The sequence below is a fragment of the Hyperoodon ampullatus genome (assembly GCF_949752795.1).
Source record: "Hyperoodon ampullatus genome assembly, chromosome: 3".
NCBI lineage: Eukaryota > Metazoa > Chordata > Mammalia > Artiodactyla > Ziphiidae > Hyperoodon > Hyperoodon ampullatus.
The window spans coordinates 84,096,199-84,113,303 of NC_136916.1; the positions used below are offsets into that span (position 1 = coordinate 84,096,199).

General features: G+C 52.2%; 1 protein-coding gene across 1 annotated transcript; it reads right to left on the bottom strand.

Moving 5' to 3' along the window:
• Positions 1-11,787: 11,787 nt before the first annotated feature.
• On the bottom strand, positions 11,788-13,707 carry LOC307051001 (kelch-like protein 25; the record flags this gene model as incomplete). Its single annotated transcript, XM_079701315.1, is given in 3 exon segments — positions 11,788-12,678; positions 12,680-12,788; positions 13,584-13,707. Coding segments are annotated over 3 exon segments (1,020 nt in total). The 3' UTR covers positions 11,788-11,891.
• Between the last annotated feature and the right edge of the window lie 3,398 nt (positions 13,708-17,105).

The following is a 17,105-nucleotide window of genomic DNA, read 5'->3' on the forward strand; positions in this document are numbered from 1 at the left end:
AACGGTGATCTCCCTAAAGAAGCTGATTGTAAGAGAGGTAGCACACGAGGAGAAAGGTTTGTTCCTAATCAATATGGGGATGAAAGATCCAGAGATGGTGGAAGTCCACGCCAGCTCCAAAGAGGAGCGGAACAGCTGGATTCAGATCATCCAGGACACGATCAGCACCCTGTGAGTCACACACCCTGGCCCACCCCCGCCTCCTGGTACTTCTGTGGTTTCATAGTGGTTGGGCCGCCATCAGACTAATCGACATCTTCACAATGTGCTGTTTTGTTGTGGTTGTATTAGGAACAGAGATGAAGATGAAGGAATTCCCAGTGAGAATGAGGAAGAAAAGAAGATGTTGGACACCAAAGCTCGGGAGTTAAAAGGTAAAGCTGGTGGAAGCGGTCTGAGGCCCTGTCTGGGGGCGTCTGCAGTCCCATGGCGTCCCCGCTGCTCCTCCATCCCAGAGCCGTCCCGGCAGGCATATCAACCGAGGAGGGGAATAGCTCCTAACAAAAGAGAGACCAAATCTGAGCTGGCACAGGTCCTGGTGAACAATGGCTGTAGGAATGTGTCTGATACTAGATCGAGGGGATGTTGGGCCTCTCGTCTCGGTATCAGTGTCCTTGGACCCTGGTGACAGTCTTTGTACTTTGTCACAGAAGAATCTGCCAGAATTCATGGTCACATCTAAGATTAAAACAAGGAGAGAAAGGTACTTGCGGGAAAGAATTTTCCAGTTGATCCATTTGTCAGTTACCCCCGCCACTGTGCCCTGCGTTACAAATCCGTCATGAGGTGGTTTGGGGAGAAGTGTGCCTATGGGTTACATTTGACTACTCTCTGTCAAGGCCCTACTGTTTCATGTAGTTTTGTTGGCATCCCTGCAAGCCCTGTATTGCGGTCCCCACTGTATAGGTGAGAAAGCTGAGGCCCATGAAGGCCAAGCAAGCCAGGGTCACACACACACAGTTCATGGCAGAGCAGGGCTGTGCTCCCTGTCTGCTCAACTGCAGGGCGCAGTGCTCGTGCCCCTTTGCCGGTGCTTGCTGAGTGTTCTGAAGTAAATACGTGTTGTGCTTTGGGTAGAAGTAAGGCCCAGAGTCAAGTAAATATAGGCGCCCAAGGAGTTTACTTATTACTTCATTCTGTTTCAATGGGGAGAAAAACAAAAAAAGAGATGGACAGATTTAGACTGGAGCCAGTATCTCATTTTTTAATCTCTGCCTGTGATTAGGATGGCAGAGATAAGAACTGCCTTCTTTTCACATGTATGAAGCACCTGGCCAGGCATAACGCTAGGTGCTAGGGGTGCAACGAGCCCTAAAACACTGTCCCTGCCATTGGGAAACCCACACTCTGGCAAGGGAGATCTACATAAATGACAGGCCATCTAGACCACAGACACATGTAAAGTGTGTAGGACCCACGAATCCTGCCTGTGGTGAGTCTCACAGAGGAGATGACACATGAGCTACATCTGAAAAAAATTACCTCACCAGATGAAGAATAGTTAGGTGAAAAGTGAAAAAGGACTTGACATGTCTGCCAAGGAATGAAGGTTTGGTATGTCTGGAGAGGCAGGGCTGAGTGATGGGAGATTAAGCCAGGAAGCCACCACATCTTGAAAGGCAACAAAGGGAATGATACAATTTCTTTAGCAAAATTTAGACTTAAATTTTTTTAATTGGTATTGACACCAGTTGGGAGAATTGCTTGGGGGGCTGGGGGAGCCCACTGGGAGTGGAAAAGCCAGTTGGGGGACTCTTGGGGTAAGTTTGGTGAGAAATGGGCTGGAGGGGGAATGAATGTAAGGAATAAGGAACCACTGTGGTGGGTGGTGGGACAGAGGGAGGAGACAAAACCGCTCCCAGGTTTCCAGCTGGGTAACTGGGGGATGACAATGTTGTTGCCTGAGGAAGAGGCCACAGGCTACCGGGAGGAGGCAAGAGGGGTGGCAAGAAGGGAGAACAGAGGTTTCTGACCTGCGGAGAACAAGGCGTCTAGGTGGAGAGAGCCGCCTGACAGTGGGACTCAGCGGTCTGGAGCTCAAAAAGTGGGTAGGATTTGGGGTGCCTTTTGTGAGTTATCAGCACATAAGAGGTAATTGAAGCCATGGGAGTGACTGAGGTCCCCGAGAGGAAAGCATGTAAAGTATAGAAAGGAGTTTAGGATGGAGCCCAGGGCTGGGGGGTGGGGGGAGCCCAGATACTCATTCATGGCAGGTGGCAGGTCTGGTCTGTAAAGTGCTGGAGTAAGAGTGGTAGGAAGAGAGAACCAGCAGTGTCCTCAAAAGCGGATGGGGAGGGAAACAGTTTTATTTTATTTTATTATTCATTCATTCATTCGTTCATTTTGGGCTGCCTTGGGTCTTCGCTGTTGTACGCAGACTTTCTCTAGTTGTGGCTAGTGGGGGCTTCTCATTGCGGTGGCTTCTCTTGTTGCAGAGTACGGGCTCTAGGCGCGCACAGGCTTCAGTAGTTGTGGCTCGCAGGCTGTAGAGCGCAGGCTCAGCAGTTGTGGCACACGGGCTTAGTTGCTCCACGGCATGTGGGATCTTCCCGGATCAGGGCTCGAACCCGTGTCCCCTGCATTGGCAGGCGGATTCTTAACCAGTGCACCACCAGGGAAGTCCGGGAAACAGTTTTAAATGGGGGAAGTCATCCATGCTGGAAAAGATGAAATGAAAGACTTCACTGGATTCAGCAGTGAAGGGTAACCTTGGAAAGAGCAGATGCAGAGTGATGGGCAGAAGCCAGAGAAGAGTGTGTGGGTTGAGAAATAAACAGGAGGCAGGAGAATGGAACAGAGTGCAAGTCCGTTATGTCAGAAATTCTGGTATTTGCACGTGCTCTTTGCCTAGACGCCCAAAGGATTTCTTTTCCCCTAAATCCGAGTAGTTTTACTAGAATATGCCTTGGTGTTGGTTATTCTGGAATGATGTTCTTGGGTTCACAGTGTTCCATTTTGACATATAGTTTCAGATTTTTCAGATTTCAGAGATGTATTCTTATAGTTTTTCATATTTTTCCTACACCCTTGCTTTGATTTTCTTCTTCAAGAACTCCCACTATCCATATGTTGGATCATCTTTGCCTGTCTTCAATACTTCTTGCTTTCCCATAGTACTTTTTATAGCTTCATCTTTTTAATGTTTAAATATCCTTTCACCATCTATTAAGTCCTTTTCTTTGGGGTTTATTTGCTCTCATATTCTAGTTGTTTTCATTTCTTAAAGGGATACCTTTTTTCCTTTCATTTCCACTTGAGTTTTGCCACCTCCTTTCTGTGTTTTCTGATTCTGACTTAGGTTCTTTCATGTCTTGTGTCATTTTATTTTATTAGCTCACTTATTTTATGGACATGTCCTTCTGATGTGCTTTTATTATATGTAGGGAAGTTATGCCCCTTGTTCTTTCTCTCTCTCTGCCTTTTCTTAACTTTGTGTGGGATTTGACTTTGATGTTTTTCTGTTGCTCATTTTTGCGTGAAATACATTTCCTACATTTTTAGGCTCAGATAGCTTTTTTGCTTCATCGGACTCTTCTATTGTTTTCATGTAGTGTTTTTAGAAAGTAACAATGGCTTGTCTTAGGAGATTCCCTGCCTCTGTTTCCTCCCTTATTCCATCTGGACCTTCTTTTTCCTTTATCTCTGTTGCTTCTCTGCCGCTCAATTTTTATTCCACTTTCAGCACTTTCTCCTTTCTGTGGGACACTGCTGGTCTAGAAGAGAACCCTAGCTGGTTGGATTTGAGAATTCAGATGCTTAGACTGCTCTAGCCCCTTGACCTCCCTATGGGAGGGGCAAAAAGCCTGCCAGTTTGAACTGCAGTTCTCAAATTGTCTCACCTTACTTCCTAGGGAATTCCTTTTGGCTGCTTTGGATCTGACTCCAGGGGCCATGCTCCTTCCAATAAATTACTCTGCCTTTCCTGTACCCTTTTAAATCTCCTAGGTCTCATGTGAATAAGGCTGAAGAGCTAATCTCTGCATTTCCATTAGAATCCAACTAACGCATGTATCCTGAGCTGAGAGCTTTCTCTGAGCAAAGGAAGGCATGTAGTCACTTTGGAATTTTCTGTTCATCTTCCCTGTACATACAGTGTATTACCATGAGATTTTCTTTTTCCCATGAAAAGAGGAGATGTCAGTTTTGCATGTTTCCTTTCTTCCAGTGAAGATCCTTCAGGGTTTGGTGAGTGGAAGCCTGGAAGGCACAGTTGGGCAGGCTGTCAGCAGCCCTGTTGAACAAGAAGGCATGGTAGGCCCCGTTTCCTTGCCCCGGAGAGCAGAGACCTTTGGAGGATTTGACAGCCATCAGATGAATGCTTCAAAAGGTCAGTGGTTTTGAACTCATGTGTTCTTGTGGGCAATCCTTAACTATCACAACTAAAAATGATCTGTACTCTGGTAGCTCCATCTCCTCTGTCCCAATCAGTCAGTAAATGTTTTAGTGAGATCCTAGTAAGTATCTAGCTGCTAAAACACTCAGGAACCGCTATGAATGTCATGTTCATTTTCAGTAATAAAAGAGGTTTTCCTGAGATCTCAGCTAAGCTATAGCCAAAGGGGGGTAATAACACTTGTTTTTCCTTTCTGCTTCTAGTTCTTCTGCATCAGTAAAATTATTAATAATCAGTCACTTAGCTGCCATTGGCATTAATAGGATTCAGAAATATTCTGTCCCTAAGCTATGTATATAGTATTTCCTTGGCTAATCTGTTTTACAACTGCAAAAAAAAAAAAAAAAAAACCCAAAAAAACCTTGTTTGTTTGTTTAGGAGGTGAGAAGGAAGAGGGAGATGATGGCCAAGATCTTAGGAGAACAGAATCGGATAGTGGTCTGAAAAAGGTATTTCTTTCTAAAATACACTCCCTAAGTCCTCTCTGACACTTCCTCTAAATTCATAGTCTTTGAAGTTAGCCTACTTTGGTTTTGTTTTGGACGCCCAATTTGCCGTTTTGATTTCCTGTTTTATCTTAAGAGGAAAGCACGTCTTTAAGCAAACAGTACAATTCAGAGCCCCACGTTCTTGGCCGTAGGGCCTGTCTCCAGACACCACGCCTACGTGCACAGCTCTGCCGCGGCCGTGGCTGGACCAGTTTCATTGAGAGGCTTGTTTAAATGCACACACCCACCTGAACTCTTTGCACGGCTTCAGTAACAGTTCAGCCTCAAATCTTCACTGCCCTGCAGTGAGAAGCTACTGTAGAAAAGAACGAAAACGGGGAAGTCACAGCATAACTCAGACACATGCTGAATATCATTCTTGCCTCAGAGTCTTCGTTGTTTTTGTTTTTGTTTTTTGCGGCATGCGGGCCTCTCACTGTCGTGGCCTCTCTCGCTGCGGAGCACAGGCTCCGGAGGCGCAGGCTCCGCGGCCATGGCGCACGGGCCCAGCCGCCCTGCGGCATGTGGGATCCTCCCGGACCGGGGCACGAACCCGCGTCCCCTGCATCGGCAGGCGGACTCCCAACCACTGCGCCACCAGGGAAGCCCCGTTGTTTTTAAATGCACTTTTTTTGTTTGTTCTATAGGGTGGTAATGCTAACCTGGTATTTATGCTTAAAAGAAACAGGTAAGAACATTATGAGCTATTTAAAAGAATATGATTTTGTTATAATTGCTAGGTTAGGAATACTCATTTCTGTTTTGCCATGATGAACAAGCTGGGCTCCTGGCTGATCTGTGCAGTTGCGTTTCCTTTCCCTGGCCCCAGGGCCTCGTCTTGCCCTTTTGCCAGAGTACTGCCTCTGCTTCTCTGTCCTTGAGAAGCCCCTTGCTTTCTCTAAACGTGGGCCATGAAGCTCCCATGGTGATTTCTTTCCATCTACGCACACTGAGTAGAATTTGTAGCCACCTTTGCTGTAACACAAGCCTGGCACCAAAAGCCACAGTCTGGAACGTGGCAAATTAACTTGTGGGTAAAGTTTTGCATAATAATTTCTTATCCTGCAACTCAGCTTGAGTTTTCTTCTTCGAGCACTGCTTTTCGCTCTGTGTCACTCTAGAAGTAGCCTTGTCATCTCCTAGCGAGAGATCAGGTCCCCATGCAAGTCCTTAAGACCTGCCTTCCGCTGAGCTCCGCTGACCCTGCAGGATAACCCACGCCTTTCACTGTTTCCCCGTCTCCTTGGGTCCCTCTTAGGAAATCCTCCTCAAGGTTACTACTGTCTCCAAACCTAGTTGACTCCAAGCGTGTGACTGTGTCAGCAGGCTGGAATTGGACACAGGACAGTGGGGTGCTAGGGTGTACCTCTCAGGGTGTTCTCTGTGTTTCTTCCTGCTTTTAATAGAATACCTTAAATCCCTGAGGAGCTTTCTTTTGAAATTTCAGGTTAAGGAAATCTTTCCTTTTTTTCCCTAAAACACAGAAGGGTGTTTGTTGTCTTCTGTTTGTTGGCATGTTAGTCTACACGCTGACATCGTAACCCCCTTCAGCATGTCCATCCTTGAATGAAGTAAACCTGCTCCCACACAGGCTGCTGTGCTCTGGTGCTGCTTAAAAAGTAGCCCTTAGTTGATTTTTTCACCTGGCAACTTTCCCCTCATATTTAGTGAGAAGAGTCAGATAAGAGACAGTACAAGAGCAGTGGTTTTCAGGCATTCCAGCATGGATTATACACTACAGATGCTCAGCCAGAGTCAGCTGGTCTGCTGTGACTTCTCCCTCTCGCTGTTAATTAAGAATAAAGTGAAATGAGGGGCAAATCGTATTGTCAGAAGAGCTAAGCCTGATAATTAAGTTTTTGTGTTTTAAATATGATAAAAGGAATACATGTTTGTGGTAGAAGATTTGGAAAACATCCAATAATGTAAAAAAGAAAAAAAAATAAGTAAACATAGTACCACTGAGAAATAGCTACTATTAAATGTTTGGTGTTCATATTTCCAGCCTTTTCTTATACAGGACATGTATTTTATGTGTGAGTGTGAATTGCATAAACATAGTTTTATACAATTTGTTTCAGTACTCCCTGGAGCTTCATATCCTGCTTCTTTTCTCTTAACACACCAGAAGTGTTTCCCCAGGGCATATTTGTACAAAACATGCTAATTGGGCTTCCCTGGTGGCACAGTGGTTGAGAATCCGCCTGCCGATGCAGGGGACACACGGGTTCGTGCACCGGTCTGGGAAGATGCCACATGCCGCGGAGCGGCTAGGCCCGTGAGCCATGGCTGCTGAGCCTGCGCGTCCGGAGCCTGTGCTCCGCAACGGGAGAGGCCACAACAGTGAGAGGCCCGCGTACCACAAAACAAACAAACAACAAAAAAACCCCATGCTAATTAACAGCTGCATATTATTATGTTATGTGCCATAATTTATTTAATCTTTCCAGTGGTTCTTTCTCTACTGTTTTGCTTTTTAAATGATGCAGCCAAGAGCATCCTCATACTTTTTTTTGTACGGCTCTGATTATTTCCTCAGCATGTCATCCGCTCTCTAGAAAGGTTATACAGCGTTCATCCCTGTCAGTACAAGAGTATCCATTCTCATCATACTTTCACCAACACTGGGAATTATTTTTTAATTGACATTTTGTTGATAAGTTCAAGCGGTTACTTATTTTTGCATTCTTCTGATTTCAAATAAGGTTGAATCATTTTTAATATGTTATATAATTGGCCACTTGTATTTCTTCTTTTGTAAATTGCTGGTTTAGGTTCTGTGCCTGTTTTTCTACTAGAATATTCATTATTTTATTGATCTACAAGAGCCTTTTTTAAATTAAAGGGGGTTTTTTCCCCTTGTTCTGTTCACTGTTTCCTTTGCCTTTTTATTATACATTTTTACATAGTAAAAGTTGATTGTGTGTGTGTGTGTGTGTGTGTGTGTGTGTGTGTGTGTGTGGTTTCTTCCATTGTTTCTGTCTCTGAAAAGCCTTCCCTGTTTCAAGATCAGAAAACATTCTCACATTTCCTTACAGCTCTTTTACAGTTCTTTTCTACACTTAACATTTCAACCCATTTGAATGTTTTTTTCTGTGGATCCCAACTTAATTTTTTCCAAAGATTTAGCCAGTTTTTTCAGAACAACTCACTGAATATTCTTTCCTTCTCCATTGACTAGAAATGCTCTTTGTATCATATACTAATGCTGCGGTTTGCTTCTGGGCTTTCTGTTTTGTTACATTGGTGTGTGTGCCATTTTTGTGCCTGTCATTTTAAATAATTGGAGCTTTGTAATACCTTTCACTGTGTGCTGACTTCCCTCCTACATACACAGTTACTTCGTCTGAGAGAGGTGTTGCTGACCCCCCAGACACACTGGGAAGCTGAAGCTCGGGATTAACTGACCTGCCTGCCGCCACAGGGCGTACTATCAAATCACACTGTACAGGGTCTGCGTCCTTCTCATTAGGATTGCTCTCTCCTTTCTGTGTGGGAGGTTGAAGAGAAATCCCTATTTCCAGGCCTGTTTATAAACAGCAAGCCTAGTGTTTCTGTAAAGTTTAAGGAGCTGTAGACACGGAGGACATCACTGACGACCTCGTGCACTACGTCACGTGGAGGCCCGGCTGGCGGATGTCATTGCCCACCAGCCCGGCATCTGTTTGCATCCCAGAAGACTTGTGTTTGGGGAGGAAAGAACAGAATTTACCAATGAAAAGAGCAGTTTTTCTGAATTTCTTTTTCTGCCTTGGTTTCCTTTTTTCCAGATGGCCCTGCATCTGAAGTACCCGCAGAGGGGGAGGAGATCTTCTGCTGACCCCGTTCCTCTCCGAGGCAGCCGCTCCTGTCCCGCCACGGTTGCAGCCCCAACCCCTACTGTCCTGTGCCTTTATTTGGAGAGTGGGTGTTAGTGTGTAGGGTTTATAACTAGGCCCCGCCTTAAATAAAAGGTAGCGCCATAACCTTAGGGGCCAGAACTCCACCCCGAAGGTACCGTTCACAGAAGTACTTTATATTTCATCCATTGGTCACAAAGTTCTTTTTCCATAACCGGTTCTTTCTCGCCAAGGATTTGGTATCGGCCTTGGAGCTGCAGTTGTTGATACGGCATTGATGGGGGGGCCAGTTGTGCCCAGAGGACAGCTAAGCCCAGGGACTGGGGTGGGAGCGCGTTGAGAGAGACGGTCCTGGTGAGTGGGCTTCAGCAGCCATGAAGAGGGTGGCTTGGAGGGGACCCCAGACACTGCCAAGGGGTGTGGACACACTTGGAATGTGGAAGCCCAGAAAGAACCCTTCCAATTCCACGGTGGCAGCGGTTGAGGGATGTGTGCCTTGCCTTCCTGCAGCGGGACAGTGTGGCACACACACCTGTGGTCCTGGGGTCACGGCCCCACCTGGTGCTGTTGCTCCGATTGACCCTCGGAGACAAGGAAAGGGGCAAAGAGATTGTTTTGGTTCGGTTCTTCATTTTCTTTTTCTTTCCATGTAGCGTAACATTCCTAGTTAACCGGAGCTTTGGGATCTACTGCCTGCTGGCCAGGTTTTAAAGTGAAAAGTCTTCTAGTGCTGCCATAAGAGGGGAAAAAACAAAGGCTTCTTTCCATGTATCAATCGGATTTAATTTGTCAAAAGCTCGACAGGCCTTGAGCGAGTTCTCCATCTTGCTAAGGTTTAAAGACAGGCAGACCCAGCTGGCTGAAGTCTCTCCTGCCGCAGACGGTGACAGCCTGCTCCAGACACCCAGGCTGAACCCAGTCTCTGGTCACTCCAGTGTTCACCCTGCTTGAATGCCTCTGCCTTTTGTGACCACCTGCCAGGATGGGCAGCTCCAGAGCACTGACAGGGGCCTGCCCGGTCCGCTGGCCCACGGTCGCGGTTTAGCCTGAGGTTTCTGGCGTGTCGCCCCGCCGGGCGCGCAGGGGACACCAGGACATGCAGGAGGGTGATTACCATGCACCTTATACCTCTGCTCTCGTCTGTTGTTCTCAAATGCTAAATGAACGTTTCTGTGCTGAATCCTATTAGATAAGAAGGGGTTAAAACCCAGATGCTGTATATTAATTTGTAATTATGTATAAAGTGAAGCAGTTTTAAACTGTAAAGATTTTTTCAGCATGTTTTCTGGAATTCTGCCACCAGGTACTACTGGCTTTGTATTTTATTTATCTTCCTTTCTGGTTAGCGGCTTCTGACCCTTGTAAAGTCCCCCTCCACCCTTTCAAAAAAAATAAATAAATGTCCTTTAAGTCTCGATGGTGACTGTGTTGTATTCCTGTCCCTGTGGGCTTCCTGAAGTGAAGGCTTCCAGGATACTCTGGGTTCCTGGTGAAGGGGCACCCCCTACCCAGCTCTAAGGGATCCTTCTCCCCAGTGAAACCTTATTTCTGTACCTTCAGGAACAGGACTCAGGAGGACAGCCCCGGAGCACAAAGCAGCTCCCGGGGAACTCAAGTCCCCTGGAGCTGGACCCTAACCCGGGGGCACCAAGAGTCAGAACCATTTCCAGTCAAATCAGCGCGGTAAGAAACGTCCTTGCTATAGATTCTACTATGTAAAAAAGACGAATGTCAGTTTGCCTTTCTTTGCCAACATTTTCCACCTCATCCCACCCGCAAACAAGGGAGCTGCCAAAAACTAATTCAGAAAGAAGAATCCCATTTGCATGTAGCTCCACAGGGATTTACTGGGTCTGATCGTCTGAGAAAGTGCTGGAATGCACACGGTAGGAGCTGTTGCCGCTGCTGCCTGCGGGCACCTGTGCCGCCCTTCCTGAGTCGCTGGCTGCCTCCCCGGAGTCCAGGCCTGCTGTCATCCTATGAGAGGCCCCTCGGTCCAGCCGGCCGCGTGGTGTAATGCGAAGAACGTGGGCAGAGCTGCCTCAGTTCCCAGCTCTGCGCTCCCAAGCTCCCTGTCCCTCCCCAAGAGACAACCAAAAAGAGGAAAGTCCTGCCGGGTTGCCAAGCGCTTTGCCTTGCTCAGTGAACTTGGAAGTGCCCAGATTCCTAAGGAGTCTTGCAGCCCTGGCAATAGATGCCTCCCCAGAAGCCAGCAAACACTGGTCCCTGCTCTCTGCCGCCTGCCCTTGGCTGTCACGGCAGCTGCAGCGTCCCGACACCCCCAGCGGGGCTGGGAGAGTGGCTCCCATGGCCTCCCTCCTCCGCCGCTCTGCTCCCATCGTGCTTGGGTCTGAGCCAGGGACAGGCTCCATGTGGGAGGCAGAGGCCAGAGGAGGGAGGAGGTGCCACCCTTTGTTCCAGAAGAAGTGCAGAGGCACAAAGCGTGCAGGGCTCCACAAGGACCGGCCATCCGTCCAGTGGGGCGTGGGGTGTCTGCCTGTTCTTGAGGGAGAAGGTGCCCCAGATAAAAGGGGCCGCTCCTGTCTGAGGACCTCCCACCGGAAGGAAAACCAGGTTGTAGCAGCCACGTGCCCAGGAAGGGAGTCCTACTAACCAATGCAGCAGCACAGAAACCTGAGTCAACAAATGCCGGGAAGAGGTTGGTGTAAGGCCAACTGGCCCGAAGCAGGGGAACACAATCAGATTCACAGGTTGCATCAGACCGAAACTCTCCGGACCACCCAGTTCCAGGAACTGACCTGGAGACATTCCGGACCACCCAGTTCCAGGAACTGACCTGGGGACTTTCCACCCGGCCCAGCCTTCCCGCTTTCGAGGGGCAGGACCAACGGCACCAGATATTGCCACGATACCCGAAGAGACCACCAAATAAGGAATAATACCCTGCGCCCTCCCAGATCCACCACACCCCTTTCCCTTCTTCCCCTATAAAATCTTGCCCAACCCTCGCCCGGGTGCGACTTCTCTGGCCCCTTTCTCTCAGACCAGTGATCCTTGCCCGGGAGCGCCCCCTAATAAAGCTCACTTGAAGGTTTCCTCTGTTTCGCAGTGCCGTCTGTTAAGATCCGACCTTACAGTGATCACTCACACAGCTGTAAATAGTCCCACTGAAGTTTGGGCTGCGCTTCCCTCCAGGCGCCTTGGTGAGACTTACTCCCTGGGAAACGGTATCTGGACCCTGCGCGGCCGGGCACAGGGGCTGGTGACCACGCCGTCGTTCTGTAGGATGCGGGCCTTGCAGCGCAGCGCCTCGTCCACGATGAGCCGCGTGCGCTCGTCGGCCATGAGCAGGTCCTCGCCAGACACGGCCTCCTTCAGGCAGTCGGACGGCAGCAGGGCCAGCTGCACGCCGCGCAGCAGCTCGGGCAGGTGGGCCTTGCGTCGCTCCGGGTTGTGCCTGACCCACTGCAGGATGGCCTCGAAGACCACGCGCTCGTCCTCCGCCTCCAGCTCGTCACTCGAGATGAGGTCCAGCAGGGTGTCCTTAGACAGGCTGTTGAAGTCCTCGCTCTGCCGCACGGCCTCCAAGTGCACCAGGCACATGCGCCACGAGAAGTCATAGAGCCGGCAGCACTGGTGGGCATCCGACAGCAGCATCATGCCCAGGCAGTTGGACGGGAACAGGTTCTTCTCCAGGAACTCGGCGGCCGCGTCGTGCACGTCGTGGAACTGCAGCATGTCGCCCGCCTCGAGCAGCGACTCTGCATTTTCCTCATTGATGATGATGCGGGACGAGTAGGCGAAGTCCAGCAGCAGCTCCAGCACCTCGGGGTGCAGGTTGTCCTGGAAGTTGACCGTGTCGTCGCGGCTCTCCCACAGGCCGTGGCTGAACATGGCCTCGAAGTAGCAGCCAGAGGCGGCCAGCACGGTGCGGTGGCAGGGGAAGGCGCAGTCGCCAGCCCAGAGCGTGACGTCTGTGAACATGTGGTGCTTGCGCCAGCACGCAGTCGGGGTGCGAGGCCTTGTGGAACAGCGTGATGTTCATGGAGCCCGTGCTGCTCCGCAACTTGTGGGTCTCATGGACGCTGACCGACATGCTGAGCCAACCTGCCGGGGAGGGGGGGACAACGCCACAGGTGAGCGGGGCCAGGGCCTGGCGCCCCCGCAGCGCCCCGCTCAGCCCCCAAGCATGGCCGGCCCGCCCCCTCCACCCCTGCTCTCTGCTCGGCTCTTCCAAACCCGGCCCAAGCCCCACCCCTCAATCTGCCAGCCAAGGACGAGTCAGATGGTAGAGGCTGGGGTTCAGACCAACCGCTTTTGCACCAGCTCTGGATACGAGCCTCCTTGGGTAACCTCGAGCTGCAGCTGCCTCCCGTGGTTGCTAGAACGTGCAATAGTGTCCCCAGCCTGGTTAAGAAGACAGCAGGGCAGCGCTAAGGAGCGTGTGCTCTGGACGCATTCCACCGTCCGGGGATGCTACCGTGTGGCCTCATTCTGCAGCCGGGGAAGCCAAGGCTCAGAGACGCAAAGTGGCTGCCTCACGCGCTGCAGCCATTCCCTCGTGGGCTGTCTGGTTCCAGCCCAACCTCTACCCCCCATTGGCCCAAGGAGACAGGGATTCCTGCAGGGAGACTTTTGAAAGCCGTTCCCAAAGAGCCACAGACCCCACGCAGAGCCTTACGCCCCCCTCTGCTCCCAGCGTGCCCTGTCCTGAGCTGGGCTCCAAGCAGCCCTGGCCACGTCCCTCACACCCCTTGCCCTTGGAAAGTTCCCCAAGAACTGCTGTCACAGCCCAAGCACTCAGCATAGACACATTCTGCAAATCCAGGGCTCTCCAGAGGCCTCCGGACCCAGCTGCGATAAGCAAGGTGTGGAGATGACGCCAGCTAGCCTGTGGCTCACCCTCTGGACACCTGCTCGATTCCGAGGTCCCAAGGGGAAGCCAAGACAAAGTCCTGGGTGACAGCGGGATGCTAAAGCAATCCAGATTTGCCTCAACCAAAGCAGCAGGAAAACCTGTAGCCATCGGAGCCTCCCTGGTCCCGACAGGCGACTCCAGGCTCCCGGGCCACAGTGAACGCTCCACCTGCCCCCTCGTCTGGCGTCCTCTGCCGGGCCCGGGACCTGGGGCTCAGAGTGTGGGTCCCCAGAGCAGACAGACACAGGCTCGTCGCCCGCTGGAACGTGGGGATTCCAGAGCACTTGGATTAAAGTCTGGCCGATGGCATGACCCAAGACCCCACTGTGGTACTATGGGAATGAGGCTCAGCCAGACGGCAGGCAAAGATCCTAGGCCTCAAGAGAAAGTGGCCAAAAAGCAAACTGCATTCAGCGTCCTGACCCCAAAAGCCTGGGCTTCCTCCTTCCCACTGGTAAGGAGGCCAGAAAAACCCCTTCTTTTTCATTTTTATTTTCACAAGTGTAAACTCCCCCCACTCCCCGCTCCAAGTCAATTTTGTACTTAAGTAATAATCTGGTAAAGGAAGGCTGCGATCTCATGCTTCACTGGATTGTAAATTATTTTCCAAGTGCACTGCTCTCTCCCTTGCTCACTCCTCTCCTGGCAAAGAGAGAGGGAAGCCACCGAGTGACGTGATCAGAGCTGCCCGGGCAAGGCCCCTGCTCCCGGGCTGGGGCAGGGAAGACACAGGGGCTGGGCCTGGCCTTGCTGCTCTGGCCCCCAAGCTCCAGGCGGACTGCGGGCCGCTGACCCGTCAGGGTCCCTGCAGTGCAAACCTGCCACCGCGGAGCACTGAGCTCCAGGTTAGAGGTTCGCCTGATGGGTGTGTGTGTCCGTGTGCAGCCCACAGGGGCGGGCGAGTGCTGGACCCGACGTCCAGGCTGTACACGGTCGTCCCCACTCTACCACCTGCCCTAGGGCACCTCTCCCCTCCTCTGCAACTTAGTTTTCTCTATTGTAAGACAAAGTCCCTGCTCTATTCAGGTCTCTGAGAGTCCCGCACTTGTTGGCACTTATTTACAGAGCTTGACCCCCGAGCCTGGCCCTGTGGCCAGGCACTGCAGAGATGAGAGACTGCGCTGACCTGGCCGCAGAGGCTTCCTGGGAAGCCCCCCTGCCCCCCCAGGTCTGAATTGCCTAACCTGAATTCCAGCCTTGCAGCACGGCTCCCCAAATCTCACGTGACTGCTAAACCCTCATTCCGGCTTCTGCCTCCTTGATCACTGGGCACTTTCCCAAATGTGGCCATCCACCTGGTGACTGTCCATCTGGCTCCCGTGTGTCTGGGCTGTTGGAGGGATGTGGCCTTTGATCTGTGTGCCACTTGGGGGACTGGCTCCGGGGACTCCAATCCAGGGCCCTGATGCTGAGGCTTGACCTCGGTTCCTGCTGTTCCACAGGCCCCGCCTGCTCTGGGCCCCTGAGCACCTCACTGCCCTCGCCCTGTGCCCCACCCCAGCCAGGAAACCAGGCTGCTTCTGAGCTCCACGTGAATGTAGCCTTGAATGCTGGGGCTTGGACACCCATGCGTGGTGCCCAGCTCCTCCTGGACTCACTTTACACACAGCCCCGGGTCGGAATGCCAGCTCTCTGCCGTGCAAACAGGACGTCACTAGTAGCTGCTCCTGGGGGGCGGTGGGCTCAGGGGCTGCCCACAGGGCCTGGCCCTGGGGCTAGCCAGAGAATGGACGGCCCTGCTTTCCTCCCACAGTCACATGTGGACACACACTCTCAGCCCGTCAGGCGAAGGCCCTCTTGGGTTTTCTGGCCCCGTGTGGCACGCTTCCCTCCCTCCCGGGCCCAGGTCCACGCTGAGGCAGCTGGCACTGAGGCTGTGGGAATGGGCTGGGCCCCCCTCCACTCTGGGGGGCTGTTAACAGGGCCGCCCTGGGAGGGATCCAGGTGGAGACTCCCTTTGGAGGGCGTTAAGGGCAGGACGAAGCAGGACTCAAAGGCTGAGAAGGTGCCAAAAAGCAGGGCAAACCCCAACAGAGCAGCCACGTTTGCCCTGAGAATGAGGTCAAGTGGTGACCTCTCCAAGGGCAACGCTGAGTGGGCAGCCCGGGGCCCCTGGGCTGACTCTGTCTCGCTCAGCACCAGGATGCCTGCCCGCTGACGCCAACTCCCACCCCAGCCGAGAGCCCACGACGCACGGACACACCCAAGCGGGTTCCCACCCACAGACGGCTGCCGGTCCAGGCTCCTCTGAGCAGAGCCGAGAGCAGCAGCACCTGCCAGGAGGGCCGCCTCCCCTGTCTGTCCCGCCTCCTCCCAGGAGGCGCCCGGACCTGAGCCAGTCTTCCAGGGCCAGCCCCGAAGCACCAGGATTTTGGGGGGGGGGGCGTGGAGAGTCTCACTGGCCCCAGGTTACAGACATGGAGGCTGCAGACACAGGGAGGAGGCTGCAGAGACTGCGAACCGAGTCTCCACCCAGGCCCACGGGTGCCCAGGGCTGCCCTTCAGCTCCAGGCCAGCGGGGTGGGAGGACAGGCCTGAAAGCCGGGGGCCCTGGATGCTGTGTGCCCCACCTCAGGCGACTCACCTCCGCCAGAAAATATCTGGAAGCCGAAGCGTTACCTCAGCCCTAACATGTCCAGCATTTCCCCCAAACCTGCTCCTCCCCCGATCTGGGAAATGCCACCAACATGCTCCTTGGTGCTCACATCCCATCATCCCAACAACCAGGCCACCACATGTCCTGTGGCCGCGCCTCCTACACGAGCCCTGGGCCTGACCCTCCCCCCACCCGTCTCTCCCCTGGACTAACAGAAACGCCCCTCGCCAGCCTCTGCTTCTGCTCGTGCCCTCCAGGGTCTGAATTCATCCAGAGACCAGAGTTACCTTTTAAACAGCATCACCTGGATCACACCACGCCCAGCTCACAACTCTCCAGGGCCGTCCCCGCACCCTCAGTAAAATCCCAGGTCCCTACTGTGGCCTCCAGGTCTCCACTGGCTACCCCTGTGTCCTCACATCCTGCCACATCCCAAAGAGCTGCCCCTCAGGCTGCGCCACACTTGTCACTGGCCTCAGGACCTTTTCACGTGCTGTTCTTCTGCCTGGAACGCGCCCCTGCCCACCCCATTTTTCCTGAGTGGCTCACTCTCGCGCCTCCTGAGAGCGGCCACCTTGTTGAGGTCACCCCTTCCCACACCTCCCCTACTTCTGCCTTCGCAGCACCTGTCACAACTTAGCATCATGCGCTTATCTGCCTCCTGCATCTCTGGCCCCTGAAGGCGGGGACCGTGTGTGGTGCTGATGGGACCCGGCACAAAGTGACTCCTTGACTGGACTAAATGACGAAGCTGAGACGCATATGGTGCATAAAGCTCACCTCACTAACATCCACTGCGGTGCTCGCCCAGCTGCCCTCCAGGCCCAGAAAAGATGCAGGCTGAGACGGCTGTGGATGCTGCCGGGGTAGGTGTGACGATGGGCGGGCATGGTGGACACGCAAGCCAGCA